This window comes from Panthera leo, chromosome C1 (genome assembly GCF_018350215.1).
Source record: "Panthera leo isolate Ple1 chromosome C1, P.leo_Ple1_pat1.1, whole genome shotgun sequence".
Taxonomy (NCBI): domain Eukaryota; kingdom Metazoa; phylum Chordata; class Mammalia; order Carnivora; family Felidae; genus Panthera; species Panthera leo.
Window position 1 is genome coordinate 61,993,257 of NC_056686.1, and position 25,350 is coordinate 62,018,606.

A 25,350-nucleotide genomic window follows, 5' to 3' on the forward strand; every position below is an offset into this window, starting at 1 on the left:
CCAGCCCCCCTCCTAGCTCCTGCTCACTCTGCTCTCATTCCTTCCCACAGCTACATACACTATGTAAGATCTGTAGCTCCTTTTCCACTTTCTACCTAATTCCTACCTATTTCCTTCTTTCAAACACTCGCATCTACCTTTTCACCAACAGAAAATTATTATTATCATTATTATCCTCAAAGAACTGCAGCAGTAATAAAAGCAAAATTACCCTGAAATAGGATCTCTCAAAATTATCTAGCACATACATTTCCCCTGCTACATTTGACATCTACCAAGTTGGGAGAAAAGAACAAAAGAAGGAGGATACTCATCCTTAATAATGGATTTAGAAGACCCTGTTGCCTTGTCCAGTACTGCCATCTTATCCTATCCAGTTTGTAAGGAGACAGGGCATAACCTTGACAGCGCTGTCTTCTACTTTGCTTCTGTCCATCTTATTTCCCACTGAGCCTTTGCCACTATGATTGATTAGGCTCCAATCTGCACAAATTGCCTCTGAAAACCCCCTCAACTACCCACAGGGTCATCATCTGCTTCATAATACATAAGGTGATAAGTCAAAAGGAATAATAAAAAGAATAAAATAATACAACACACTAATAACAATTACAATTCTTAAACCCCTGTAATACCTGAGTTCTTCTACAAAGCATGCCTTTCATGTTCATTGGGATAATTATTTTCACCATGGGTTAAAAAAAAAAAAAAAGCAACCATTTAATTGTATGCAGAAATGGAAATAAAATCACCATCCATTTTATGGATGAGAAAACATTCCAAGAGGTTAAGAGGTCACACAAAAGCAGAGTGAGAACCCAAGTCCTCTATCTTAAGTGTTGTAAAGTGATTTTTCTTCCCTTTACTGTATAATCATTTTCATCTCATCCTTTGAAATGTTGGCATAGAGGAGCCTTAATTTCTTAAAAATATACTTTATAATGATGATAGCTGAGACAGGCTGAGCTAGAAATATGAAATTCAACTAACCTGAAGGTAGGATTACATATTTTATGATTAAGGCATCTGCTCAGAGTTTGAAATTTTCCAAATGCCTAGAAGTTCGGGAGATCTACTGTTGATACACAGAACATGACTCAATTAGGAAAACTAATAATTTTCTTATCTGTAAAATGGGGCCAGTATCCCCTAGCAGAGGATCCCTGTGAAGATTAAACTGCAAGAGCACACAGGTGAGTGCTTCAGAGCACGCCCAGCATGCAATAAGCTCTACTATTCAGGTTAAATCATTTGCATGTCAGCAGACCTGCCACCCTGCTAGTGTATTTAAATATAAAATTTAAACCAGAGGATCCTGGTTTAATTTTTGGTTGTACTTTTTACCTATAAAAAGTTGCCAAGTATACTTCGCAAATCAGAATTTAAAATTCTTCCTCAAATCTTTTCTATGCTCTGTTTGAATTGTTTGGTTTCAATAAAAACTAAAGGGATAGGGTAAATGTTAGAAATATATGTTAACATGGAATGAGGAGATCAAGTCACAAAGTCAGAGCAAAGGCACAGTATGAGAGAAGAGCATTAAGTGAAATTAAGAATTGCTGGCAAGACATAAAAAATAAGAACTTGGCAAGAGAATCATTACTAAATGTGCTGTTGATCAAGAAAGACTTATGTAAGCCTTTTTTTTTTTAATTAGCCTTAAGCCAGAAATACTAAAAAAAAATAGAAGTACCCTAAGAAAAGTCTCTCTAAGGCTATAGGTTACTCCTCTGGCCTGGATCTCAGTGCCCACTTCTGATAAGAGGGGGGCGGCAGGGTGTGGAGAAGGAGTTGAATGGATAATTCCAAACCCCTCTACGTTCTGGGAAGAAAAGATTGGATGGAACTGGGCAGGCAGCTCTCTGGGTTCAGGAAGAGTTCAGTGGGATTTGTTGCTGCTGACCAGACACGGTGCGTGCGGCTGGCTTCAGTGAGAATTGCACAACCTTTCCCGCTGGCAGTCCAAACTTTAGCCTTTAAACAGTTCAAATATTAACACATTCCCTGGTCACTGAGGTTAAGTCTCGTCTCGGAACTAAGTGAACATCAAACGATGTGTTTACGCAGTGTTCTTTAAGTTTTTTGCCTTTGAAAATGATTTCAGGTGGGGGCCACGGGGCAGGGGAAGCCAAAACACTACGCATTTCTCTCCAAAAGTAAGACAGCAGCTCTGATGGCAGAGCCGACATAGGGCTGGGCTGGAGCTCCGCAGACGCAGGGACAAGCCGTTGCCCGCCGGGCTGAGCACAGGGGCCACGCAGCCGACGCGCGCGGCCGCGGGAATGCCCACGTCCAGGCCCGGCGGCGGGGGCAGAGCCAACGGCGCCCTGCTGGGTGCAGCGCAAACGCGGATCTCACTGGAGACCAGGGCCGGGAGGTCGCGGGCATCAAGTTAAATACCCGCGCGATTTACGCCTGAGGAACAAGCAGCCCGTAGAGGAAAACGTCCTCGGCCACGAGCTCCTTTTGCAAATTCTTCAGGAGGACAGAACGCGGGGTAGGAGCGCCACCTCAATCAACTCGGCCCCTTTTTGGACAAGCGGCGGGGAGATCCGCTGCCTGGACAACTAACGGGACTTTTTAAAACCACTTACCCGGTTCTAGAGAGGGGAAGCAAATTCTGCGAGGGCTCACTCAGATTCCACAAAAAAGGGGACGGACCTGGGCGTCTTCTACGTTTGATGGCTCCTCCTGGTCCGCCCGCCTCTCCCCGCCCCCAGACGAGGGAGCAACCAGCTCCCGAGCTCGGAACGAAGAGGAAGTTTGGGCCTTTCCGGCCACCACCCGCTACAATATGGCTTCCCCCAGGGAAAGGCGAGACCTAACGTCAAAGTATAGACTCTAAATCCTTCCTCACATGGATCGTAACGCAGAGTTCAAGAGATGGAAGGCACAGGGTCTGAGCAAAGCAGACCTCAGCCGAAAGGGCAGTGTGGATGAGGATGTGGTAGAACTTGTGCAGCTCCTGAATGGGCGAGAACAGTACTTCACCACGAGTTCCTGCGCTGGGCGCATCATCCTCCTAGATGGGGTGAGGCCGTTTTTTGTCCTTTCAGTGCCCACTCTGTGGTGTGCAACACCAGAGTCCTGTGCCCACCTAAACAACACCCCAGTCCGAACACCCCAGTCCAGCCTGTGTTTGTCCTTCTGATGGGTAGTCTCGGCTTCTTTATGAAACTTACAGGTTGAATTAAACCAGTGCTTCTAACACGTTAATGTGCCTATTAATCATTGGGAGCTTTTTTATAATACAGATTCTGATTCAGCAATTCTTGGGTTGGGCTGATATTATGCATTTCTAACAAGGCCCCAAGGGATGCGGAAACTGGTGGCCTGGGAATGATCTTGAGTTGCAAAGGTTAGAGAATTTGATTCTGAATATTAGGGGGAATTTAAAGACTTTAACAGCTGGGCGAGGCTCCTTTTCTCTTCAATCGTCCTATCAAATCATTGTTAACTACTTTATAGAACGTCTCCAGGGTTAAGGAGTTTACTGCCTCCTGGTGGTCAAATCCCTTATTACAGCTCTGGGAATTTTTACGTTAAGCCGAATACAATAGAATATTTGGTATGGTGTAGTCTGAGATAGTGGTCAAGCCCACAGGCTTTGGAGTGATAACTGCTTAGATTTTAAACCAGTCATGGGACTTATTGGCTATGTGACTTTAGGAAGATTACCTAAACTCAGCCCCTCCCTGTTCCATGAACTGAGAATAATAGAGTATTTGCTTCATAGGGATTCTGTGTAAAAGAAATAGGATAATTTGAAATGTTTAGTTAGCATCATGTCTGTCCCATGTTAAGTGCACCGTAAAAGTTAGCTCCATGTTAATTTTAGCGTTAGGACTAAATTCAGAGCATGAAAGACAGCACATTCATAAGCTCATTCTTTAGATCCCTCATTCACTGATAATTTGCTGATCTCCCAGGTTAGGAGGGCCTGTATATTTTTATATCGCCTCCATTGCCTCCTGAACAGTGGCACTCCAGCTGGGCTTACTCTCTTCCACCATTTCTACTACACTGTTTTACCTAAATTTCTGCAGTGTTTTTCTAACAGGTCACTGATCTACTACCTTAGGCCCCAAACTACGTTACGTACTGTTAACAGATTTACTTTCCTAAAGATGACTCTGTGTATGTCACTCATCTATGCTAAAATCTTTTATTACACATTTTTCACCATCAGAAAATCCGAACCCCTACCCTAGTATACCTTTCAACCCTTCTGCTGCTCCCTTATTTTCTGCTACTTCTCTTCATGTTTATCTGTTTACTAAAACTGAACTGTCATTTCTCAGATTTACCGGCCTTTGCCTTTTTCATGTTTGTTTTTCCTGAAATGTTTTCCCCCATCTCTGTGTGTTTGAGATGTGACTCCAAAAACTCCTCTCTCCCATCTGAACACAAGCATACACACCCACTTGTAAGTAATGACTGCTTCTCCTGAACTGCCTTAGGACTTTTTCAGAACCTCTTTTCATTCTATGTAGATTATTTGTTTTCACTTAGCCTTATTTCAGGAAGGAATTGCATTGAATTACAGAAAAGCAGTAGAGGAAGAAAAATAAAAAGTAGGAAAATGGAGGTGAAGGGAGTATAGATAAGATGAAGCTAGAAATGGCATTAGTTACCAAACATGCCCCCATATTCTATAAATTTTCTAGAGGTGGGCCACACATTTGACTCTTAAGATTTACAGCAGCCAGCATAAGATCAGATAAATGTCACTCAATGAAAGCAAACCAGTTATTCAGGACAAGCAGAGCTTTTCCGCTTTTCAAAGCCAGATAGTCAAGTCTCCTGTGTACCCATTGTAAAAATAGTTACTTTGTAGAAGTACAGTGATTTACAAGTACTTGTGGTTTACTGCATTCTCTTTCCAAGAGGGTAGGATCTGTTTATACCCAAAGAATCTAATGAACTTTAAAAATAAACATTTCCCAGTTAATAAACAAACAAACAAATCTGATGTTTAGGTATTTGCCTTATTTAAACTTTGACCTTGCAGTCCTAGCTCTGCCCTTTGGGACTACATATAAAGTCTAATCCACATGTTACAAATATATGCCTCTAGAGGCTAGAGACATAAGGGTATGAACAGCTGAGGTGTCAGTAAAAAGTAGTAAGCCCTGTGTGGGATTGGTATAGTGCTTTCTTAACAAAAGGAGTTCAAGTTGTTTTTTTGTTTATTTGTTTTTTTAATATTGTACAAGTCAAATAAAACAGCTAGACTAGAGTACAACTCAGGGCCGCTAGTGCACAACCTCTTAGAATAATCCCTTTTCTCCTGACAAAATCATGACCATATTTCAGAAAATATTAAGTTTTTATGATAAACAATTTATTTTCTTTCTATCTCAGCTAATTTCGTTTCATTTTTGTTTTGGGTTAACTTTACCCAAAGCCTATTGAATTGTTCTCAGTAATACTTAAAATTACCACTTGGGATTATTCACCTAAGAAAGCTTAGAATTATGCTATGCATTGTATTTGTTATTTTTATAAATATGATAGAATTAAATTATATTTATTATTTTTTTATTTTAGAATATAAATGGTTTTGAGGTTCAAAAGCAAAACTGTTGCTGGCTACTGGTCACACACAAACCTTGTGTAAAAGATGATGTGGTAAGTTTTTATATATAAATTTATATATAAACTTTTAAAATTTATTTATTTATTTACAGAGAGAACACACAAGCAGGGGAGAAGGGCAGAGGGAGAGAGAGAGAATCGCAGGCAGGCTCCACACTTAGCGTTGAGTCTGACCTGGGGCTTGAGCCCACGGCCCTGGGATCATGACCTGAGCCGAAATCAAGGGTCTGATGCTAAACCAACTGAGCTATCCAGGCGCCCCTAGAAATAAACTTTTAATTCATAGTCACATCAAATAAAGAACATAGAACACTAGAGGTAGATTTATGTACACAGTCATAATGACTGAAGATGAGAGAGCCTGAAGAGAATTCATTACAGTGGCTTTTTGATTTGTAGAGATAAAAGTATGTATGCATGTGTGTGTGTGTGTGTGTGTGTGTGTGTGTGTGTGTGTATGTGTATGTATATATATATATGTGTATATATATATACACACACACATATACATATATATACACATATACATACATATGCATTACTTGTATATACATTTATATACATATACACATATGTATGCATTACTCATATACATGTATATAATTATGTATGCATTCCTCTTGGACATAGAGAGTTTATGGATATTGGACACATAGATCAAAAATACAGGAATATTGGGGCGCCTGGGTGGCTGGGTCGGTTAAGCGTCCGACTTCAGCTCAGGTCATGATCTCGCGGTCCGTGAGTTCGAGCCCCGCGTCGGGCTCTGTGCTGACAGCTCAGAGCCTGGAGCCTGTTTCAGATTCTGTGTCTCCCTCTCTCTGACCCTCCCCCGTTCATGCTCTGTCTCTCTCTGTCTCAAAAATAAATAAACGTTAAAAAAAAAAAATTAATAAAAAAAAAATACAGGAATATCAGTTCTACCATTTGATGACTTTGTAACATGGAACAAATTATAGGAGAAAAGAGCTGAGTGAAAGGGATTAGCACTATCTGTATATTACCAGCATACTGATATAAATAAATTATACATTACTGGAGTGCCTGGATGGCTCTGTTGATTGAGCATCTGACTTCAGCTCAGGTCATGATCGTGCAGTTCGTGCATTTGAGCCCCATGTCATGCTCTGTGCTGACAGCTCAGAGCCTAGAACCTGCTTCAGATTCTGTGTCTCCCTCTCTATCTATGCTCCCCTGCTCACGTTCTGTCTCTGTCTCAACAATAAACACATTAAAAAAATAAATTATACATTACTTATCTGGATTGCTTCTAGAAAATCTTCCCATCTGTGCGAGTTATTTAGTTTCCTAAATTAAAATGTTTAGATGAAGTTCATATAAGTTTCTATTAGGTACTTTACCCTATGTGTTTATATCCTCACATGTTGTCTTCAGGGTGCTCACTCAGTCTCCATCTCCTTCTTTGGGTCCTGGTTCTTTCTGCATATCTACCCTTATTCTTTTCTGCTGCAGATAAGCTTTTGCAGGAAAGTTAGCTGCCGGCACGCCGTGCAGAAAAAGATTCTTGCTAACATCCAGGTGTCATTCCCAGAGGAGTCTGACTCCCCTTGCTTGGGCATGTTCACCCCTTAGATCAGTTATTTTTGCCAGTAGAATGAAATGCTATCCTTGATCAGTCCTGGGCACTCGGCATCTCTGATATTATGATAGCAGCAGTCATAGTGTTAGGATCATGATTGACAGTCCCACTGGAATCAAATGGGATGAAGAAGAGAGGATACTTCCCAGGGATACTAGACGGACAGAAATAATAACTGCCTTGTATAAATTCTAGTTCAGACATACATGTGTCTCAAATCTCAGTCTCACAACAAAGCATTTAAAGAGCACATTCATAACTTATTCCTTAATGAAAATCTGTTATGGAATTAAATAGAATACTAGTTTACTGTCCAAGTAATGGTTGGAAAGAATGACACAAAATGTTTATGGGAGAATTAGAAATCAGGTCTTTTATTTTTTATTAAAAATTTTTTTTTTTTTTGGGGCGCCTGGATGGCGCAGTCGGTTAAGCGTCCGACTTCAGCCAGGTCACGATCTCGCGGTCCGTGAGTTCGAGCCCCGCGTCAGGCTCTGGGCTGATGGCTCGGAGCCTGGAGCCTGTTTCCGATTCTGTGTCTCCCTCTCTCTCTGCCCCTCCCCCGTTCATGCTCTGTCTCTCTCTGTCCCAAAAATAAATAAAAAACGTTGAAAAAAAAAAATTTAAAAAAAAAAAAAAAAAATTGTTTTTTAATGTTTATTTGTTTAGAGAGAGACAGAACACAAGTTGGGGAGGGGCAGAGAGAGAGGGAGAAACACAGAATCCAAAGCAGTCTCTGGGCTCTGAGCTGTCAGCACAGAGCCCAACACAGGGCCCGAACCCACAAACTGCAAGATCATGACCTGAGCCAAAGTCGGATGCTTAACCAACTGACCCACCCAAGTGCCCCAGAAATCAGGTCTTTTAAAATAATAAGCAGATTAATCAGTTTTTGGAGATGGAGGACCAAAAAAGCAGAGTAAAAAGTTTTTGCAGAAAAAGGTTGCTGGATGAGTCTGAATGTTTCTGGGAAAAACTGAAGTTGCATATGATAAAGGGTCACCAAAGAACAGAATCATATTTTTGTGTCCTATTGCTAACATTTTTCATTTATTTAGATTGTAGCTCTGAAGAAAGCAAATGGTGATGCCATTTTGAAATTTGAACCACTTATTCTTCATGTGCAGTGTCGACAGTTACAGGATGCACAGATTCTGGTAAATTTTTATGATTATACTTGAATTTATAGGCATGTGGGTAGATTTAATTTTAAAATTTAAATCTACCAAAAAAAAAACCCAATGCAATGTTAGTTTAATTAACTAGTTTTTAAATTTAATTATAGATTTGGGGTTATATATGTTTCTTCAGTTTATGTAGAGCTAAATAATCAGAGTTTATCTGATTAGCCAGATTATTGGAATTTAAACAATTTCTTTTCTTACAGCATTCAGTGGCAATAGATTCTGGTTTCAGGAACTCTGGCATAACTGTGGGAAAGAGAGGAAAGACTATGTTGGTAAGATAACTTTTGGCAAAAAGCAATTCTTTGGGCACAAAGTGACTCAGATTATAGAATAACCTCATTAGATTCTAGCCTTTAGTCTCTCCTTACTCAAATCTTCTTGCCATGCCCTTGCCCAGAAAGCTTCAGTACCTTACTCTTTGCTACAGAGCAGAGTCCAGAGTTCTTAGATTTGCATCTGAGATCCTATACTATCTTCCTCTATTTATTTTCAACCAGATTCTCTGTGCCCTCCTCACCATAGTCAAGGCTGAATTTAATAAGTACTATGATATAGTGGAAAGACTCATAGGCAGAGGGCCTATAAAGAGGGTCTACATGGGTATTGGTGGCACCACAGCTGTTCTGTATTAGCTTGGGCAAGCTCCTTAATCCCTTAGGATCTGAATTTTCTTAGCCATATTATGAGTCCAGCAAACTACTGCCCTGGGACCAAGTCCAGTCCACAGGAGGTCAGATCCCACTACTCCCACTTGATAAGTTATTGTCTAAAGTTGCTTTTGTGTTACAGTGGTAAAACTGAGTAGTAATGACAGATATTTTATGGCCACAAAGTCAGAAATATATACTATCTATCCTTTTATAGAAAAAGTTTACCAACCCTGGACTAGATGATCTTTAAAGACCTTTCTATGCCCCCAGCCTCTGAGTCCTTTTCCTGGCCAAGCCAACTCCTAGCGATTTTGCCCTGTTTCCTGTAGCATTTACTATTTGTAATGGCATGCATTCTTTGCTTTTGAACCATTTCAGGTTTTCCTCCATTCTAGCTCCCTAGACTTTCCTATTTTTCTATTTTAACAAATTGCCCATTCTCCAAATAGAGATGGCGTACAAAAGAAGACATCTATAAAAAAAGCATGACTAAATAGAAAGTCAGAGTCCACAGTACTGGTTTGTGTCCCACCCTGTCTCCTTCCCCTGCACTGCATCTGGTAGCCCAAGCAAGAACAGAGTTGTTCTTTCACTTTCCTTTCCTTTGTCTTCCATATTCAATTAATTACAAGTCCTATCACATCCACGTCTAATTTCTTACACCCGACCCCACCTGTTCAAGCCCCTTGTTACTGCCCCTACATAAGTCCTCATGGTCCCACACCTCAGTCTCCTGACTGGTCTTCCTGCTATCCATCTTCTCCGTCAGTCACCCTGAGCCATTACTATCAGAATCCCCCTTTTTAAAAAGTCAGGGTCTCCATATATTTCCCCTGGTATTCAAGGCTTTACCTAAGGCTTTACCTAAGGCTTTACCTAAGGCTTTACCAAGGCTTTACCTTAGGCTTTACCTAAGGCTTTATGCTCCTCTTCTGCTAGCATACTTCTGTTCCAGCCAGATAGAAAACTATCTGTTGTTTCCCAAATGTATCATGCTCTTTCATGTCTCCATGACTATAGATAAGTCGTTCTCTTGCTGGAATACCCCTTGCCTCCATTTTTATGTGTGGTGAAATTGCACTTATCCTTCAAAATCCCAACTCAAATGCTACCTTTCCCATGAAGCCGAGGCCTCAGACTCAATTAGTTGCTCCTCTTCTATATTTCCTTAGCATCGTGTGTATGGGTATATGTACACGCATGGGCATATTGCACACATACGTGCATGTGTCTCTCCTGTCATAGCACATGAAACATCGTAGATGCTCTTTTGTAAAAGTCTATTGAGAGCATTTTTATTTCTCATCATAGTTTTTGCTGCTGTTCTTAACCTATTTCCATTGTTTGGATTTACTTGGCACATGCTGACTATTTCATCAACAGGTTTGCTAAGATGGGCAACCCTCAAGCCTGGAAAAAGCAGCCACTTTGTGAGATAGGACAGGCTTGGTTTTTTCTTATAACCACACTCTGCTCAAGCAGCACTAAGAGGCTCTTCCGCATCCAGTCCATTTTGATTTTCCCTTGAAGCTGCTGTTGAGATTTCATTAATTTCTTTTCTTTAAATAGGGCATTAAGTCTTACTAAGCTTTAGTGAGACTGAAACTGTTAAAGTGATTGGATTCTTGGATATTATCTGCTTTTCTGAAAAACAATGTGTAGAATGACTTTCTTCAGAAATAACTTTATGTGTTGGGAAAATCTATTTAATCTCCTTTCATTCAATTGTGTTTAGCTAAAGTATATTAAAGCATAAACTTAAATCCTGTAATGGAACCCAACTATCTTTAAACACTGCCCTGACTGGGACTTTTCTTTAGTTATCTTCAGTGTCTCTAGTACATAAATCATTGTATCTAAATTGTTTGTCCTCGTAGGCTATCCGGAGCACACATGGCTTAGAAGTTCCATTAAGCCATAAAGGAAAACTGATGGTGACTGAGGAATATATCGACTTCCTGTTAAAGATAGCAAATCAAAAAATGGAGGAAAACAAGAAGAGAATTGAAAGGTATATTAATTGGATAGTTCCATGTTACTCTTATATATCTAGGTCATCTTTGAAAACATTGATACATACCATCTTCAGTTTATACTCCCAACTACTTTTCTATTTGTAGCCTTATCACAGATAATAAAAAAAAATGATCAAAGTAATAGATGAGAGTAGCCCAGACTGTAATGGATACTAAATAGAGCATAAAGGGGAGGCTCCATGGAGGGCAGTGGGACATGACTGCCAGCAACATGCATAAATGTGAGAAGCATAATCACTCAGGTAAGAGAGCCCAACAGCGACAGGGACCATAACTGATCAACTTGAAGGCAGCCAGGGAAGAGGGACACACTGCCCCCTGGATGTGTTCTACTGGAGATTACCTACAATCTCTTTTTGAGGAAAGCAATCTGGTTAATTTTAGTCTGATAAATATTTTACATATTTGGCTGGTTCTTAGGGATTAAATCTAGAATTGCCATAATTGTTCCAGTGGGAAGGATTATGGCTATCAATTCACATCTTTAGACTTTTCTTCTTCTTAAACTTTACCTCCTGGTAAGTAAAACTCTTACATTACTTTCTTCTCAACTTTTTCCTAAAAACCGAGTTTTTGACATAAAGCAGTGACTATGATGCTGCTTTTCTTACATGAAGGTAATGCCACTGAACTACCATCAGCAAGATGTATACTTCTGAGTTATTCAAGGAGTGATGGTCAACTTCTTGTCGTTTGGAATTTCCTTTTTCTCTTCTCCTTGGTTACCTCACAACCAGTCAATCCTTGCCCAAGTAATTCTTAAGTCATTCTTCTCTCCCTATCTGTACTGTCACTTTCCTTATTCAAGACCATTGCAATAGCCTTGTTAGCTGGTCTCATAGTAGCATGCTTCTAATGTGTCTCTCTGCTAAGCCATTCTCTGTTCTCACCCTCAGAATCCTGACTGCAGGGGCACTTGTGTGGCTTAGTCAGTTAAGCGTCTGACTTCTGCTCAAGTCATGATGTCATGGTTCCTGCATTACAGCCCCACATCAGTCTCTGCACTGACACCTCAGAGCCTGCTGGGGATTCTCTCTCTTCCCCTCTCCCCTTATTCTCCGTCTCCCTCTCCCTCTCCCTCTCTCTCTCTCTCTTTCTCTCAAAATAAATAAATTTTTTAAAAAGTTAAAAAAATCCTGACTAAAATGCAAAGGAATATTATTGTTCAACTTGCCTGCGTAACATTCTTTAATACCTACAGTTTCCTTCTCACCCCCTTTGGAGAAGCTAAGGCTACAGGTGCCAATGGTAGCAGTGTAAGACGGTGGAAAGAGAGAGAATTTGGACCCAGAGGCAGAGCTGAGTTTGATTCCAGGTTCTACCACAATTTACTCAACTCGCTTGGCTTAATTTTTCTTGTGTCTAACTTGGGAGAAATACTTGTCTTAAAAAACAGTTTTAGTATACATTAAATAGCATATGTAAAATGACCAGCCCTATCCATGTCATGTCATGGATTCTCAGGATAGAGTAGTGCTTTTCTTTCTTCACGGACGCATATAGAAAATAAACCTACAATCACATCACTACCACCATCCAGGCTTTCTCAACCAGAGCTCCTCATTTGAACCATAGAATTCACAAAATTATTCAAGTGACTGTTTCTCATTTCTCTCAACAATGGTATACATCTTCCATCCTAGATACGTTGGAGAGAACTTAAGTCATTATGTACAGTGCATGTCTTAGGGCATTAGAGCTTAATTTTCTGGTGTAACCCTGGTTGAAAAAAGCAGAGGGGTTACCTGGCTTTGAGCAAACATTCTAAATGAAGTGATAATTTCAAGTAAGTACTGAAGAGCACCCAGCCACTTGAGCAGACTACAGAGTTTGAACTACATGCAGGTACTTATTGGTACCATTCCAAAAGTTTACTACTTTTCTTAGATCGTATTCCAGTGAGACTCTTTGCTAAAACATAGGAAGTAACAAATCAGTTTCTCTGTTTCCTTACTTGAATTTCAACAAGATTATAAATATAGCCCAAGAGCAGCTAACTATACACCTGGTGAAGTTAATTGAGCCACGTTCACCAACTATAAAATCAAATTATACTTTAAATCCATTGACTCGAAAATATGTTTTGAGATTATAGTGTGCATGCTGCTATCAAGAGAGCCATGCTCATCATATGAAATCAGTGAAAAATTACAGAAGGGTAAAAAGTGTCTCAAGATACTGATTAGAAGATTACATGTGAATTCAGAAAGGGGGAACAAATTAGAGAGTTCCTGTGGGAACAGCTGTACATCCAACCAAAGGCAGAGAAAAGTCACCCTTCTGATGTTGAAAAGTGAAAAAATAATAAACACTGGAGGTGATAAGTCATGCAATCAGAGAGAGTACTAAAATTGGTTTGTCGTAGGACCAAAGTTTCACAATTCAAATGACTATAGTAGAATTTTTATAAGTCAAATCCTAATGAGTAACATTTCAGCAATAAGAAATGATCTAGAAATGCGAAAATTAAAGTTAACAGGTAAAATGTTCTTAATATAAAAAAGGTCTTGTTTGTGTAAAACAGTTCCCCAGCCCACTTCTTAGTGGAAAGAGTAAGATACATTCATACATAATGGTTTCTAGGCAAAAAATACCAAGTTTGGAGATCTATTTACTACTAATTACAAGAGGAAGGCTATCTTTGGATCTATTAATAAGAGATCAAGACAGACTTGGGTCAGATGAAACCACATTTGGCTATGAGTACAATGAAGTTAGTCGTGTTCTTCTCTTCACCAACTGTGTAGTAAGAAAATGCTAAATATAGAGTAAAAGGGCTGAGTACATTGGCATATAATACTGTTGATAAAGCAAATTGGAGAGAAAAAGTAAATGAATCGATATCCGATGGTTGGTTGTTTTTTTTTTTTTTAACTTTTCTTTTTTATGGTAAAATATATGTACATAAAATTGACCATTTAAACTGTACATTTTGATGGCATTAAGTACATTCACATTGTTACTCAGCCACTACTATCAACACTATCCATCTTTAGAACCTTTTCATCATCCTAAACGGAAACTCTGTACCCATTAAACAATAAATCCCCATTCCCTAGAATCCCAGTCCCTAGTAACCACTATTCTATTTTCTATTACTATGAATTTGACTCTTCTAGGTACCTCACATAAGTGGAATCATACAATATCTGTCTTTTTATGTCTGGCTTATTTCACTTAGTATACTGTCTTCAGAGTGTATCCATGTTGTAGCAGGTATCACAATTTCATTTCTTTTTAAGGCTAAGTAATATTCCAATATATTTATATACCACATTTTATATATCCATTCATTCATCAGTGGATGTTTGGGATTTTTCTGCCTTTAAGCTATTGTGAATAATGCTGCTATCAACATATTTGTACAAATATCCAAGTCCCGACTTTCAGTTCTTTTGGGTATAGACCCAGAAGTAGAATTGTGGGATCATATGGTAGTTCCAGGTTTAATTTTTTGAAGAATTGCTATGCCGTTTTCCACAGGAGCTGCACTGTCTTATATTCCCACCAGCAATGCACAAGGGTTCCTTTCCTTGCCAACACTTGTTGTCTGTGTGTGTGTGTGTGTGTGTGTGTGTGTGTGTGTGTGTGTGTGTTTAATAATGTCCATCCTGATAGGTGTGAGGTGATGTCTGTGTGGTTTTGATTTGCATTACCCTGATGTTAGTGACATTGAGCATGTCTTCATATACCTATTGGCAAGAAATTCTCTTATATCACTTTGCTCCTTTCCTTCCTGTTTGTGGTGCTCCTTCTCAGCTTCCTTCTGGATTTCCCTTATTAATCTACCTGGTGGTTAAGTATTACTATTCTCTAACACACTGCCCTTGGCCCATTGCTTCAGCTACTTCTCCATATAAATGGTAGGTCTTCCAAATTTCTCCCAAGTCCCGAGCCTATATATACAATAAGCTTTTGAACATATCTAACTAGAATACTCACTCTATCAGCCTTTCTTTATTATCTTTCTTATCCTAGTCTCAACCCCATAGCCATTGCCTTCGTTCACATTTGTTTACCAGCATTATTTACCATTTACCAGTTATTATTTACCAATATTATTTACCAGTATTTATTTACTATCATTTATCAGTATTATTACCACTCAGGGCAAAACAGAAATGTGAACTGTGTTGAATTACAATTATTTACTTGTACGTATGTCCTTTTTTTCCACTACAATGTGGTCACATTGGAAATAGGACTGACTTCTCCCTGTCACCACCCCCCACCCCATGCACACACACGCGTGCGCACTTTAAATACTCTTATCCTAAAACCTTACACAGTGTCCAGCTCATAGTGGAAAACCATACACGTGTATTGAATTAATAACAGACAATAAAAGAACTTAAAAGTTAACACATTAAGTGTTCCCCAAAGGCAAAGACCGTTTCTCATTTTCTGAATATCTGGCATGAGAATAGTGGTTAATAAATATTTGCTAAATTCATTAACTGACTTTTTACATCAACAGTGCTACTTACAAGGCTTCAGAGCCTTAGATGATTATTCTGGAAGATGTGTAGGATGGCTTACAGATAGGGCGAGCAGGTGTAGGCTCTTGCTACAGAGTCCCGGTGAGAAGTTAATAGGACCCTAAATAGCAAGATGAATGAGAGCGATAGTGCAGAGTGTAAACTGAACATGGAGACAGACTAGAAATGGGGGTAGAGAGAAGGAAGAGACAAGGATAACAGAGGTCTTAGACTCCCCACTGTTGCTAGTCTTATTTTTAAAATGGAATTAAAGCAAGTAAATAACTCGCACGTTTCCCTAGGTACTTCAGTCAAAAGAAGTAAATAATATAAAGTGAACACACACACTTTATTTTTGCATAGTTCCCCCTGGATATTCCCTCCCTTCCTTTTTTTCCTTTCCCATACCTAGTCCACTTCTGTCCATTCTTACTATTCAGCCCTGGCATTGGGTTTTTTTTCCAAGGAGAGTTCCATGATCTCACTCAAAGCAGAGTACTGCCAGTGTGCCCCAACTTTGTCCTGTCTTTTTTCATGGCATGCTGAATGTGTCTTACCAGTTCTGCAGAGCCCCTTAAACCCTGAGCTCCCTGAGGGCACAACTGGGTCTCTTACTTCTCTTCCCAGCACCTGGCACAGGCAATGTTCACATGCCTGTTCTTTGAATAAAAATGCTTGAGTTTAATCCAGTTAAAATCTAAATACATTTTTATGAAAATAGCCACCTTTGTTATTTGTGAATAATGGAAGCCTAAAAGGTATGAAATTGTGTCCAGCTTTCATTAATTTTATGTTCCTATTTAAGAAATCAGAGAAATATCAGCTCTTTATTGCAAGTGGTCCTCTAACTGACCTGAAAAACAAGAATTCATTTTCCCAGGGCTGGTCTGAAAAATTCTGTCATGAAGAGAACTAAGTACAAGTTGCCCTGTGGCATGATAGTCTTGACTGCAGAAGTAGAGAAACTGAAGACAATTTGATTTTCTTAGGGGGTAGGGAAGACTGTTGCCTGTGCATACATTTCCTTTTATCTCCTGAGCTCTTTTTGTTGCCTGTGAGAGCTGAGAAAATTGCACTTTGAGAATTGGGCTGTAGAATGCTGTGTAAAGGGGCATCATACGAGGGCAGAGCATGTAATTGCAAAACAAATTTCTGAGTTATCGAGAGAGATAGTTTCCCAAAGAACTTTTTAAAAATTGTCTTAAAAAAGGAAAAGGAAAAAGTATTTGAAATATTTATTCTTGGCTTTCAGCACAAAGGGCCTTTGTTCCATTTCACCAGTTGTTTTTTGGTACCCCACGGATGTGGCTTTGAATTCTGAGGTTCTTTAATGGAAGATTAAAGTAAGGCACCTGTTCCTCTTTAATTACTTTTTTTTTTTTATGTAATTGCCAAGGTATTTTACACAAGCTATTAATTCTCTGTGATCATAAAAGAGCAATTTAATCTTATCTTTAATTTTCTAGGAATGAAGTATAATCCACAGAAAAAAAAAACAACACTTGGTTACCTGAGTCTAAAGTTCAGAGTTGGGTGGGAAATGGTAGAAAATGAACTTGCACATCATGGATAGCCTCTTATGATCAAATAAGGGTGATTCACACCATTTTGTGGTATCAATTTTTGGATTTATGTTTTATATAAAATGAATCATTCTACAGGGTCATTTTATTAAGCTATTCTAAATAGACAGTGTGGAAGATGAGAAGAAAACAAATCATTGAAGTCACCCAGGATGATGGTAAGACCTGGAGAGAAAGATCATGCCAAGTACAGAAGTTTTCATGAATGTAAGGGACTGAACAAAATACCAGTAGATTGGCGTGAGGGGCAAATGAAGGAGTTTCGTCTGGTGAAGTGTTGGTGAGCCAGCTGAATTCTGACCTCACCTCAACTCTGTGTTAGGTGGGATATGGAAAGAATAAGCGTCTCCACTTGAGAGGAATGCGAGCAGATGGTGTCTTTGTGGGGGGACCAGATTTCAGTTAAGTAAGGATATAAGGGGTACATTAAATTAAAAGACCGTTACCATGGAACAGCACAGGGTCTAAAAAATTATACATCAGTTACTATTTTTCAAAGCCTTTTGCTGTACCTCCTACTATACTGTTTTTCCTTGTACTATACCTCCGTCTTTGAGATTGATTTATTAATTGAAGAAATATCTATTGAGTACCTATTACTTGCCAATCATGGTGTTGGGTATCAAGGTATACAATGGTAAGTACATAGTACTTGAAATACGGACAGGATATGTAGCATTCATGTTAGGTATGTATTAGAATTGTGTGGAATGTTTGGAAACAGGTGAATATATCTTGGTTTTTTTTAGGGCAGTTTAGAGCCTTTGCAAGTATAACTTAACCTGTTCGTTGAATTTAAGATAGAAGAAAATTGGTCCAAATAGCCATCTATCGTATAGGTCTCAAAATTCCCTGTCACAGTTTGCCGTTATAATAGAAAGTAAAGCGTGATGAGATCCCCACAATGGCAAGGGAATTCTGAGCTTCCAGATTACTCTAATTTGGGACCTACTATAACACATCCATATTCACCTTTTTGTTCAGCATTTATTATTTGTTCACTTATTTGGCATATTTTTCCCAAGTGTGTCAGCATCGCACTACAGTTTAAGAATATTAACAGAAAACAAGATAGATGGGGTCATTGGTCTCATAGAGTTTATATTCTGTAAAAATAGTCATATTGAGAATTTACTTTGTGCCAGGCACTGTGCTAGGTACTTACATATATAACCTGTAACCTCCTGACAACTTAGCTTGGTACAGGATAATACCCACTTTTATAAACGAGGAAATCGAAACTCAGTAAAGTTGGAATTAGCCTGGCTTAGCTTTCCCAGTGGAACACATCTGAAGCACATGCAACACACCATGCCACCTCTCTGCCTTTCCACATATGCGGAAGGCTACTGTGTGAGGCAGAGCATTGTATTAGGTGCTAACACGGAAGAAGAAAAGACATGAAGAAAAATTTTCAGGGAGCTAACAGTTTGTTGTACCACAAAATTAACACTAACATGGAAGTAGGAAAATGAGGAAAGGAAAAGAATAATTTATATTTAAAAAATTAAGATAGCTAATAAGCAGATGAAAAACAATTTCACTTGCAAACAAACAAAAAATAATGGGACATTGTTGTCACCTATCAAAGTATGTTTTTTGATGGTAATATTCAATATTTGAGTGAAGTGGTCTGTCAAGTATTGCTATTAGAAGCATATTTTTTTGGGGAGGTGCCTGGTGGCTCTGTTGGTTAAGTGTCCAATGTCAGCTCAGGTCATAATCTTGCAGTCCCGTGAGTTCAAGCCTCGTGTCGGGCTCTGTGCTGGCAGCTCGGAGCCTGGAGCCTGCTTCATATTCTGTGTCTCCCTCTCTCTCTCTGCCCCTCCCCAGCTCGCACTCTGTCTCTCTCTCTCAAAAATAAACATTAGAAAACATTTAAAAAGAAAAAAGAAGCATATTTTTTTTGAACACCCATTCTGGAAAACAAGTAGTATTTATCAAGAGCTTTACCATGTTTGTACCCTTTAACCAGGTAATTACATTTCTAGGGGTCTGCCTTAAATAAACAGCTAGAAACTCAGGTCACGTTATTTTTGAAAATGTTTGTCACACTGTTGTTTGTATTAGGGAAAGTTTGAAAATTAATTAAGGCCAATCTAGATGACATAATGTTATACTATCATTAAAAAGTGTTATTCTGTAGTTTATTTGATGATATAGAAAAATTTTTCAATAAATATATAACAGAAAATGTAAAATTTTATATATAAAAATTCTGTAAAATACAGTAGATATATGGGTGCATGCATAAGTACCTTAATTCAGAATATATTAATAAACTGGAAAGAATTAATATATTGACAAGTTTTTCTAGGTAGTTATATAGAGGTAGTCCGTATTTGTAACCTCATGTATTTGCCAAATTTTTGAAAATGAGATTTTATTACATTTGTGATTTTTTATAAAGGAAAATAGTATCTGTTCTGTTTTTACCTTCTTTGTTTGACTCCTACACGTGGAATAGAATTTGAGGTAGAATACCAATTGTCAAAAGGTGATTCCAACCAATTTTTAGGAGTGTTCTTAAAAAACTGAAAACACATTTCCTAATTAAATGATCATACCAAAAAGCAAGAAGCGTATTATTTCCCTAACTCATTTTATATTTTAAGGTTAATACAAAACATAAAATTTATATAACTTATAAGTTCTAGATGTATTTCATTCATGCTATTTCAGAACATAGATATAACAATAGTATTTATTTCTTTATAGGTTTTACAACTGCCTACAACATGCTTTGGAAAAAGAAACTATTACTAACTCACATCCCAAAGAGAAAATCAAAGACAAAAATAATTCATCATATACTCATAAGAAAAAAAGAAACCCAGAAGCATGTGGCAAATGTATTGAAGAAAATGATAAAGAACTTGAAAATGATGATGATCCAGGAATCAGTGTTACTATCTTCCCTGAAGATTACTAAGATTGGGTCTTGGTAGTGTAATGTTTCTAATAGATATTCCAAAGCTGCTCTTTATAAGAGTATTTTAGTTTCTTGAGCATATGAGCCACTCAGAAAAGCAAGATTTATTCTTTCTCTATATTTTAGAGAAATCCCTAACTTTTAAAAATAGCTGTGTATAATATTTGCTTATTAAATACCATCTGTTTTAGTCACATAGAGATTTCCTTGCAAAAATAAAATTGACTGGGGCACCTGGTTGGCTCAGGCAGAGGAGCATAGGATTCTCCATTGTGGGGTCATGGGTCTGAGCCCCACGTTGGGCATAGAGATTACTTAAAAATAAAATCTTTTAAAAAACAAAGCAAAATTGACTTTTTAAATGACTCTTTTTTTTTTTAAGTTTCAATTTCTACTTCTGCAAAACACAACTATAATACTCTTTCAGTTGAAGAACCTTAACATTAGGAATACTTGAGTAAAAGTCATCTCCACATTTTACTTCTTTTTAACTTTGAAATCTCCAGCTTTTAAAGGGGGATAAGTCTGCTTCTTGTTGCCATGGAGTCCAGTAACAAGTTCTTCCCTTTCTTTTGACCATGTGGAGAAAAGAACTGATAGGCTTTTTGTTCAGGACAAAATACCTGAACCCTGTTTCTCATTATTTCTCACAACCCAGAGCTTGCCACTGACACACGGTCTCTGTGACACAGGTGGGATCTAGTTTTCCACTAAACCTGGTCAGAAATGATAACTTAAGACATAGGAATCTTTGTAGAATCTTTATATACTATTTTGGAGAATTTCAAGGAATCGGAAACCTTGGGTTTGAGTTCTGACTGCTGCAAGGAGGTCCTTGAGCAAATCACTGAATTCCCAAGGCCTTCTCTTTCCTCTTCTGCATAATAGCAGTTCTGACACCTGCTGTATTTACACCACAGGAGTGCTGACAGCATCATGTTAAATAAAAATGAGAAAGTTATTAATAGACTTCTGCATATATGTTACCATTTACTTTCCATTTATTTTCATTATAAAATGAAGATCCTTCATACCGTATTTTCAGAAAGTATCAAATTGTAAATTTTATATTTAAAGAGAAATTACTAGTTAGTCATAGGACTAAGGATAAAATTAACCAGAATATCAAGAAAAAAATTATACAACGTAGTAAACATTGTGATTTTGCCATTTCTTAGTATTTTTATAATTTGTCTAAGTTTTCATGTAAATATGTTTAGATTTGCATCTCAGATGCTTACCTTCTGAGATCTGATTTTGTACTTGTATTTTTAAAATAGGTAGACTTCATAAACATCTATTATCCTCTAAGTAAATGCATCATGGATAATGGCCAAGGAGCTTTAAAGTTATTGAGAGATTTTTCTTTGACCTTCATAATAAGATACCAATATTTACTTTCCTAATTTCTTTTAGCATCCTTACAACATTTAGGAAGTCTTCCAACACAATCTTCTCTTTCATTGTTCCAGAAAGAAGCTCCTTGGAGTCCTCAATCTCCTTGCCATCCTGCAGCATTTGGTGCTGTTAATTATTCTTTAAAATTTTTTTTTTCTACATTTATTTATTTTTGAGGGAATGAGACAAAGCACTAGCAGGGGAGGTGCAGAGAGATGAAGGAGACAAAGAATCTGAAACAGGCTCCAGGCTCTGAGCAAGAGTTCAGCACAGAGCCCGATGCGGGGCTCGAACCCACGAGCCATGAGATCATCACCTGAGCCAAAGCTGGACACTCAACCGACTGAGCCACCCAGGTGCCCCAATGCTGCTGTTAATCATTCTTGCATCCATGGGCATCCCGAACACTCTTCTCATTTTCCTGTTTAGGGCAAATCCTTCTCAGTTCTTTTTTTCTAAAACCCTTCAACAGTTTTCAATATTCACTGCACCTTAGAATCATCTTCAGAACTTTGGGAAACTACAGAAAGGATCTGAGACTCTCCAGGGAGGGACAGTAAGCATGTGTACTTTTTTTTAAGCTACCAAATTGTTCTCTAATTGTAAACCAAAGGGCAATAATGTGTAGGCATTCCTTATTTCTGCCTTTGCCTTTCTTGCGTTTCTCTCTTCACCCCAGCCATCTCATACATTCCAGCAGCTCTGACCTCAGACAATGACTCCTAACTCCTGCCCTGATCTGTCTGCTAAGCCCCAGCTAACTGCCGGGCTTCTCCCGTATAGCTGTTACTTTCTAAGTTTTCTCTCCTTACAAGGTTTCCTGGTTCTTTGGCTAGAGAGAGCAGGCTTTTACTGGGATTTTATTTATTTATTTTTTTCTGAGCCCATTGGCATTTCTGGGCTCTGGCTTTTCCAGTTCCCAGTCTGGGATATGTGGGGTAAGAAGAAAACCCAGAGCACTTACCACTGTGTTGTTCTTTAGGTCCCGAGATCCCTAGCTGGTCCACCTTCCCCTCTTCACCTTTCAGTCTTCTTATGTTTGTTTTCTACACATGTCCAGAGTTTTTAGTTGCACTTAACAGGAAGAAAATATATCTACTCCATCTTCCAGAATCAAAGTCTAATATATTTTTTTTTAATTATTGGTAATGTCACATTGTTGGGGGATTGTTGACACCTTTGGAATCTAATAGCCACAGTTCCCTTTATTTAGTGCTGTGCCCCATCTCCCAGCTTGTATGCTTTGCTGCTCTTGCTTTAGGCTTCTGGAGCCTATCCACTCTAAAATAAAGAAAAAGGCTGGAGTCTGTTTCCAATCCACCTCCCACCCTGCTGCCACATATACACCCACTGTCTCATAGCCAATAATGACAAGTGCAGAGCTTCCAAAGGTAACTCTGTTGCCCAGAAATGGGATAAACTTGGACATGCATAAGCTCCCAGCAGCATCGGGCTGAGGCTGGGACTTCACCTGAATCCTATCATGTTTTTTCCATTTCCTTACCCGTTTCTCCTGGGAGAGCCTGCTTAATAAATCACTTGCACTAGCATGGTGTCTTCTGCGAGAACCTAACCTAAAACAGGTACTGTGATTACTTTGGATCTATTTTTTAAAGGGATAGCATACATTTATTATAAAAAGTTGATGTTTTACTATGTTAGAAATTATATCATTGGTAGTGATTAAAATTTACCACATAAACATAATGCAAAAAACTTATGATGTTAAGTGTGTAATTTTAAACATATTTTGGGGAAGTATCTGACCAACAGTTTTTGAGAATCACTTTTTTTTTTTTTTTAAATAGGCTTCATTCCAGCACAGAGACCAATGCGAGGCTTGAACTCACGACCTTGAGATCAAGACCTGGACGCCTAACCAACTGAGCCACCCAGGTACTCAGTGTAATACATACTATTGTAAGAATTTAGAGGCAGGAATAATTGATTCTATGTGTGGGAGTACTAGAAATACAATTCAAGAGGGTATCATTTCATTTATGTCTTAGAGGTCAAGAAACAAGTTCACTTAACTGAAAAAAAGTCCAAGAAAAACTCTTGCCAGACAGAAAGAATGCGTAATGTAATTAAGGCACTGAAGAGCATGATATATTCAGTGATGGTGAATATTCCAGAAAAGCTGAAATGCAATATATGGTATGAAGTCAATTTGGTTAAAGCCCAGTTGCGAAGGGCTTTGCAATCCACCAGGGACATAGACCAGTGTTGCCTAAACATAACTATGCATCAGAAACTCCCAGGCTAGCAGTGTCTGGGGGAGTGCTTTTCAGAACACGGACTCCCAGACTTCACTTGTCCTTCAAGCCAGAATCATCAGTCTGGAGTCTAAGAATCCATTTTTTATAGAGATTTTGTTTTTATGTTTATTTATTTACTTTTGACAGAGACAGTGTGAGTGGGAGAGGGGCAGAGAGGGAGAGACACAGAACTCAAAGCAGGCTCCAGGCTCTGAGCTGTCAGCACGGAGTCCAATGCAGGGCTCAAGCTCACAAACTGTGACATCATGACCTGAGCCGAAATCAGATGCTTAACTGATTGAGCCACCCAGGTGCCCCTAGGAATCCATTTTTTAAACTCATGCAAGGGATGATGATAAAATCAGCCCACCACTTTTAGAATTCACTGATAACAGACTTTATCCTGAAGGCACTAGAGAGAAATTAAAGCCTTTTTAATGAAAGAAAGTAGCATGATCAGATGTTGCCATGTACCTATGCCACAGATTTTGTGTATACACATTATAGGAAGGTAAGCAGAGGTTCTGATAGATTAATTAATGAAGTCACTGTCCTTATCCTTGTGTCTAAAGCAGCTGCTAGGAGGAATGACAATATGTATAGCTGTGTCATTTGAACTCTGTTCAACTCCAGGCACTCCTTAAAGGTATACAGTGCACATTCTTCTATACTAACATATACAGCAGTCTTGCCAAAAAGAAATTGGGGCAGGAAAGAAATCTTATAGTCTCAGAATGTCTGCAACATTTCTTCTAATTTAATGAATAAAATGTGGAAATGCCTGGCAGCAGGTGGATGAAAAGAGAAGAGAAACAATTTAAAAATAAGCCCTAAATACATATAGAAGTGGGGGGGGGGGGGAAGGGGGAGGAACCGGAGGGAAGGGTGTCCTGTGATGGAATAACTATGAGTTCTGTTGTGTAAAAATATCTCTAAAGATCTCATAATCCATTGGCTTTCATAATCCCTCAACACATTTAAACTGAGCCCATAGGGATTTATGGATCCAAAAATTTTATAAAGTGAGTATATGCATAAGAATCAGGAAGAGAGGGGCTGCCTCCTAATCCCTTTATCTAAGGTAACAGAATTATCCTGTTCCTCTTAGATTAGCAGAGAAGAGAATACAGATGCTGGCCATAAGCCCAAAAAGACATTGAACCCCACTTGCTTCTCAGCATAGTACATTATTTTATATTCAATTCACATGCCTGATCAAGAATATTAATAACTATAGCAAGGCAATTAGTAATAATTTAATATGCAAGATAACCTACTGAGAATTACCTTGTGGTTTCTTTTCATTGTTGTTGTTCCAACTAAAATGAAGGGGATCTTTTCCCTTCTCCCAGGATGGAGGCAGTCATTTATTCCTAAAGCCTGGATTCCTCATTTCTCCACATCATCTACAAACTAAATGCTTTTTTGCTCTAACACAGAAAAAAAAAATCTGTTAGCTTTATTGAGAAATAGGAAAGAAAATTTAAAAACGTGCTTTTGTTTTTGAAATTCTGGGGCAGAGGTCATAAACTAGTGGTGGAGGTATATACAAACACCCGTTTTGGCCTACACAGATTCTTTTTTTTCCTAATTGAGCCTATAATTTAAAATATGATGAACTGTTTTGTCT

At 38.5% G+C, this 25,350-nt stretch overlaps 2 protein-coding genes across 7 annotated transcripts in view; one reads left to right on the forward strand and one right to left on the reverse strand.

The window, feature by feature from the left end:
* The window catches only part of CRYZ (crystallin zeta), a 35,998-nt gene extending 33,293 nt beyond the window's left edge, over positions 1-2,705 (reverse strand). For all 4 annotated transcript variants that reach the window (XM_042952351.1, XM_042952352.1, XM_042952353.1 and 1 more), the window contains exon 1: positions 2,595-2,705. The gene's annotated coding sequence lies outside the window, so the exon portion shown is untranslated. The remainder of the gene's footprint in view (positions 1-2,594) is intronic.
* Positions 2,706-2,775: 70 nt separating this feature from the next.
* On the forward strand, positions 2,776-20,406 carry TYW3 (tRNA-yW synthesizing protein 3 homolog). 3 transcript variants are annotated; one of them, XM_042952357.1, is made up of 7 exons: positions 2,778-3,031; positions 5,551-5,631; positions 8,257-8,355; positions 8,586-8,657; positions 10,913-11,046; positions 16,802-16,892; positions 19,851-19,884. In XM_042952357.1, the coding sequence occupies exons 1-6, from the start codon at positions 2,858-2,860 to the stop codon at positions 16,878-16,880; spliced, it is 639 nt and encodes a 212-aa protein (XP_042808291.1). In that variant the 5' UTR covers positions 2,778-2,857; the 3' UTR covers positions 16,881-16,892; positions 19,851-19,884. The 3 variants fall into 3 exon arrangements, with proteins under 3 accessions (XP_042808290.1, XP_042808291.1, XP_042808289.1); XM_042952355.1 differs by lacking the exon at positions 16,802-16,892 and having other exon boundaries at positions 2,779-3,031; positions 19,851-20,406; XM_042952356.1 differs by lacking the exons at positions 8,586-8,657; positions 16,802-16,892 and having other exon boundaries at positions 2,776-3,031; positions 19,851-20,406.
* The last annotated feature ends 4,944 nt before the right edge of the window (positions 20,407-25,350 follow it).

What these genes read in the sequence shown, in the direction of transcription:
- TYW3 (XM_042952355.1), top strand. Translation starts at nt 2,858, where the DNA reads ATGGATCGTAACGCAGAGTTCAAGAGATGGAAGGCACAGGGTCTGAGC. An exon ending in AGAGAGGAAAGACTATGTTG is followed by an intron (nt 8,658 to 10,912) that starts GTAAGATAACTT and finishes TTGTCCTCGTAG; the next exon opens with GCTATCCGGAGCACACATGG. An exon ending in AACAAGAAGAGAATTGAAAG is followed by an intron (nt 11,047 to 19,850) that starts GTATATTAATTG and finishes ATTTCTTTATAG; the next exon opens with GTTTTACAACTGCCTACAAC.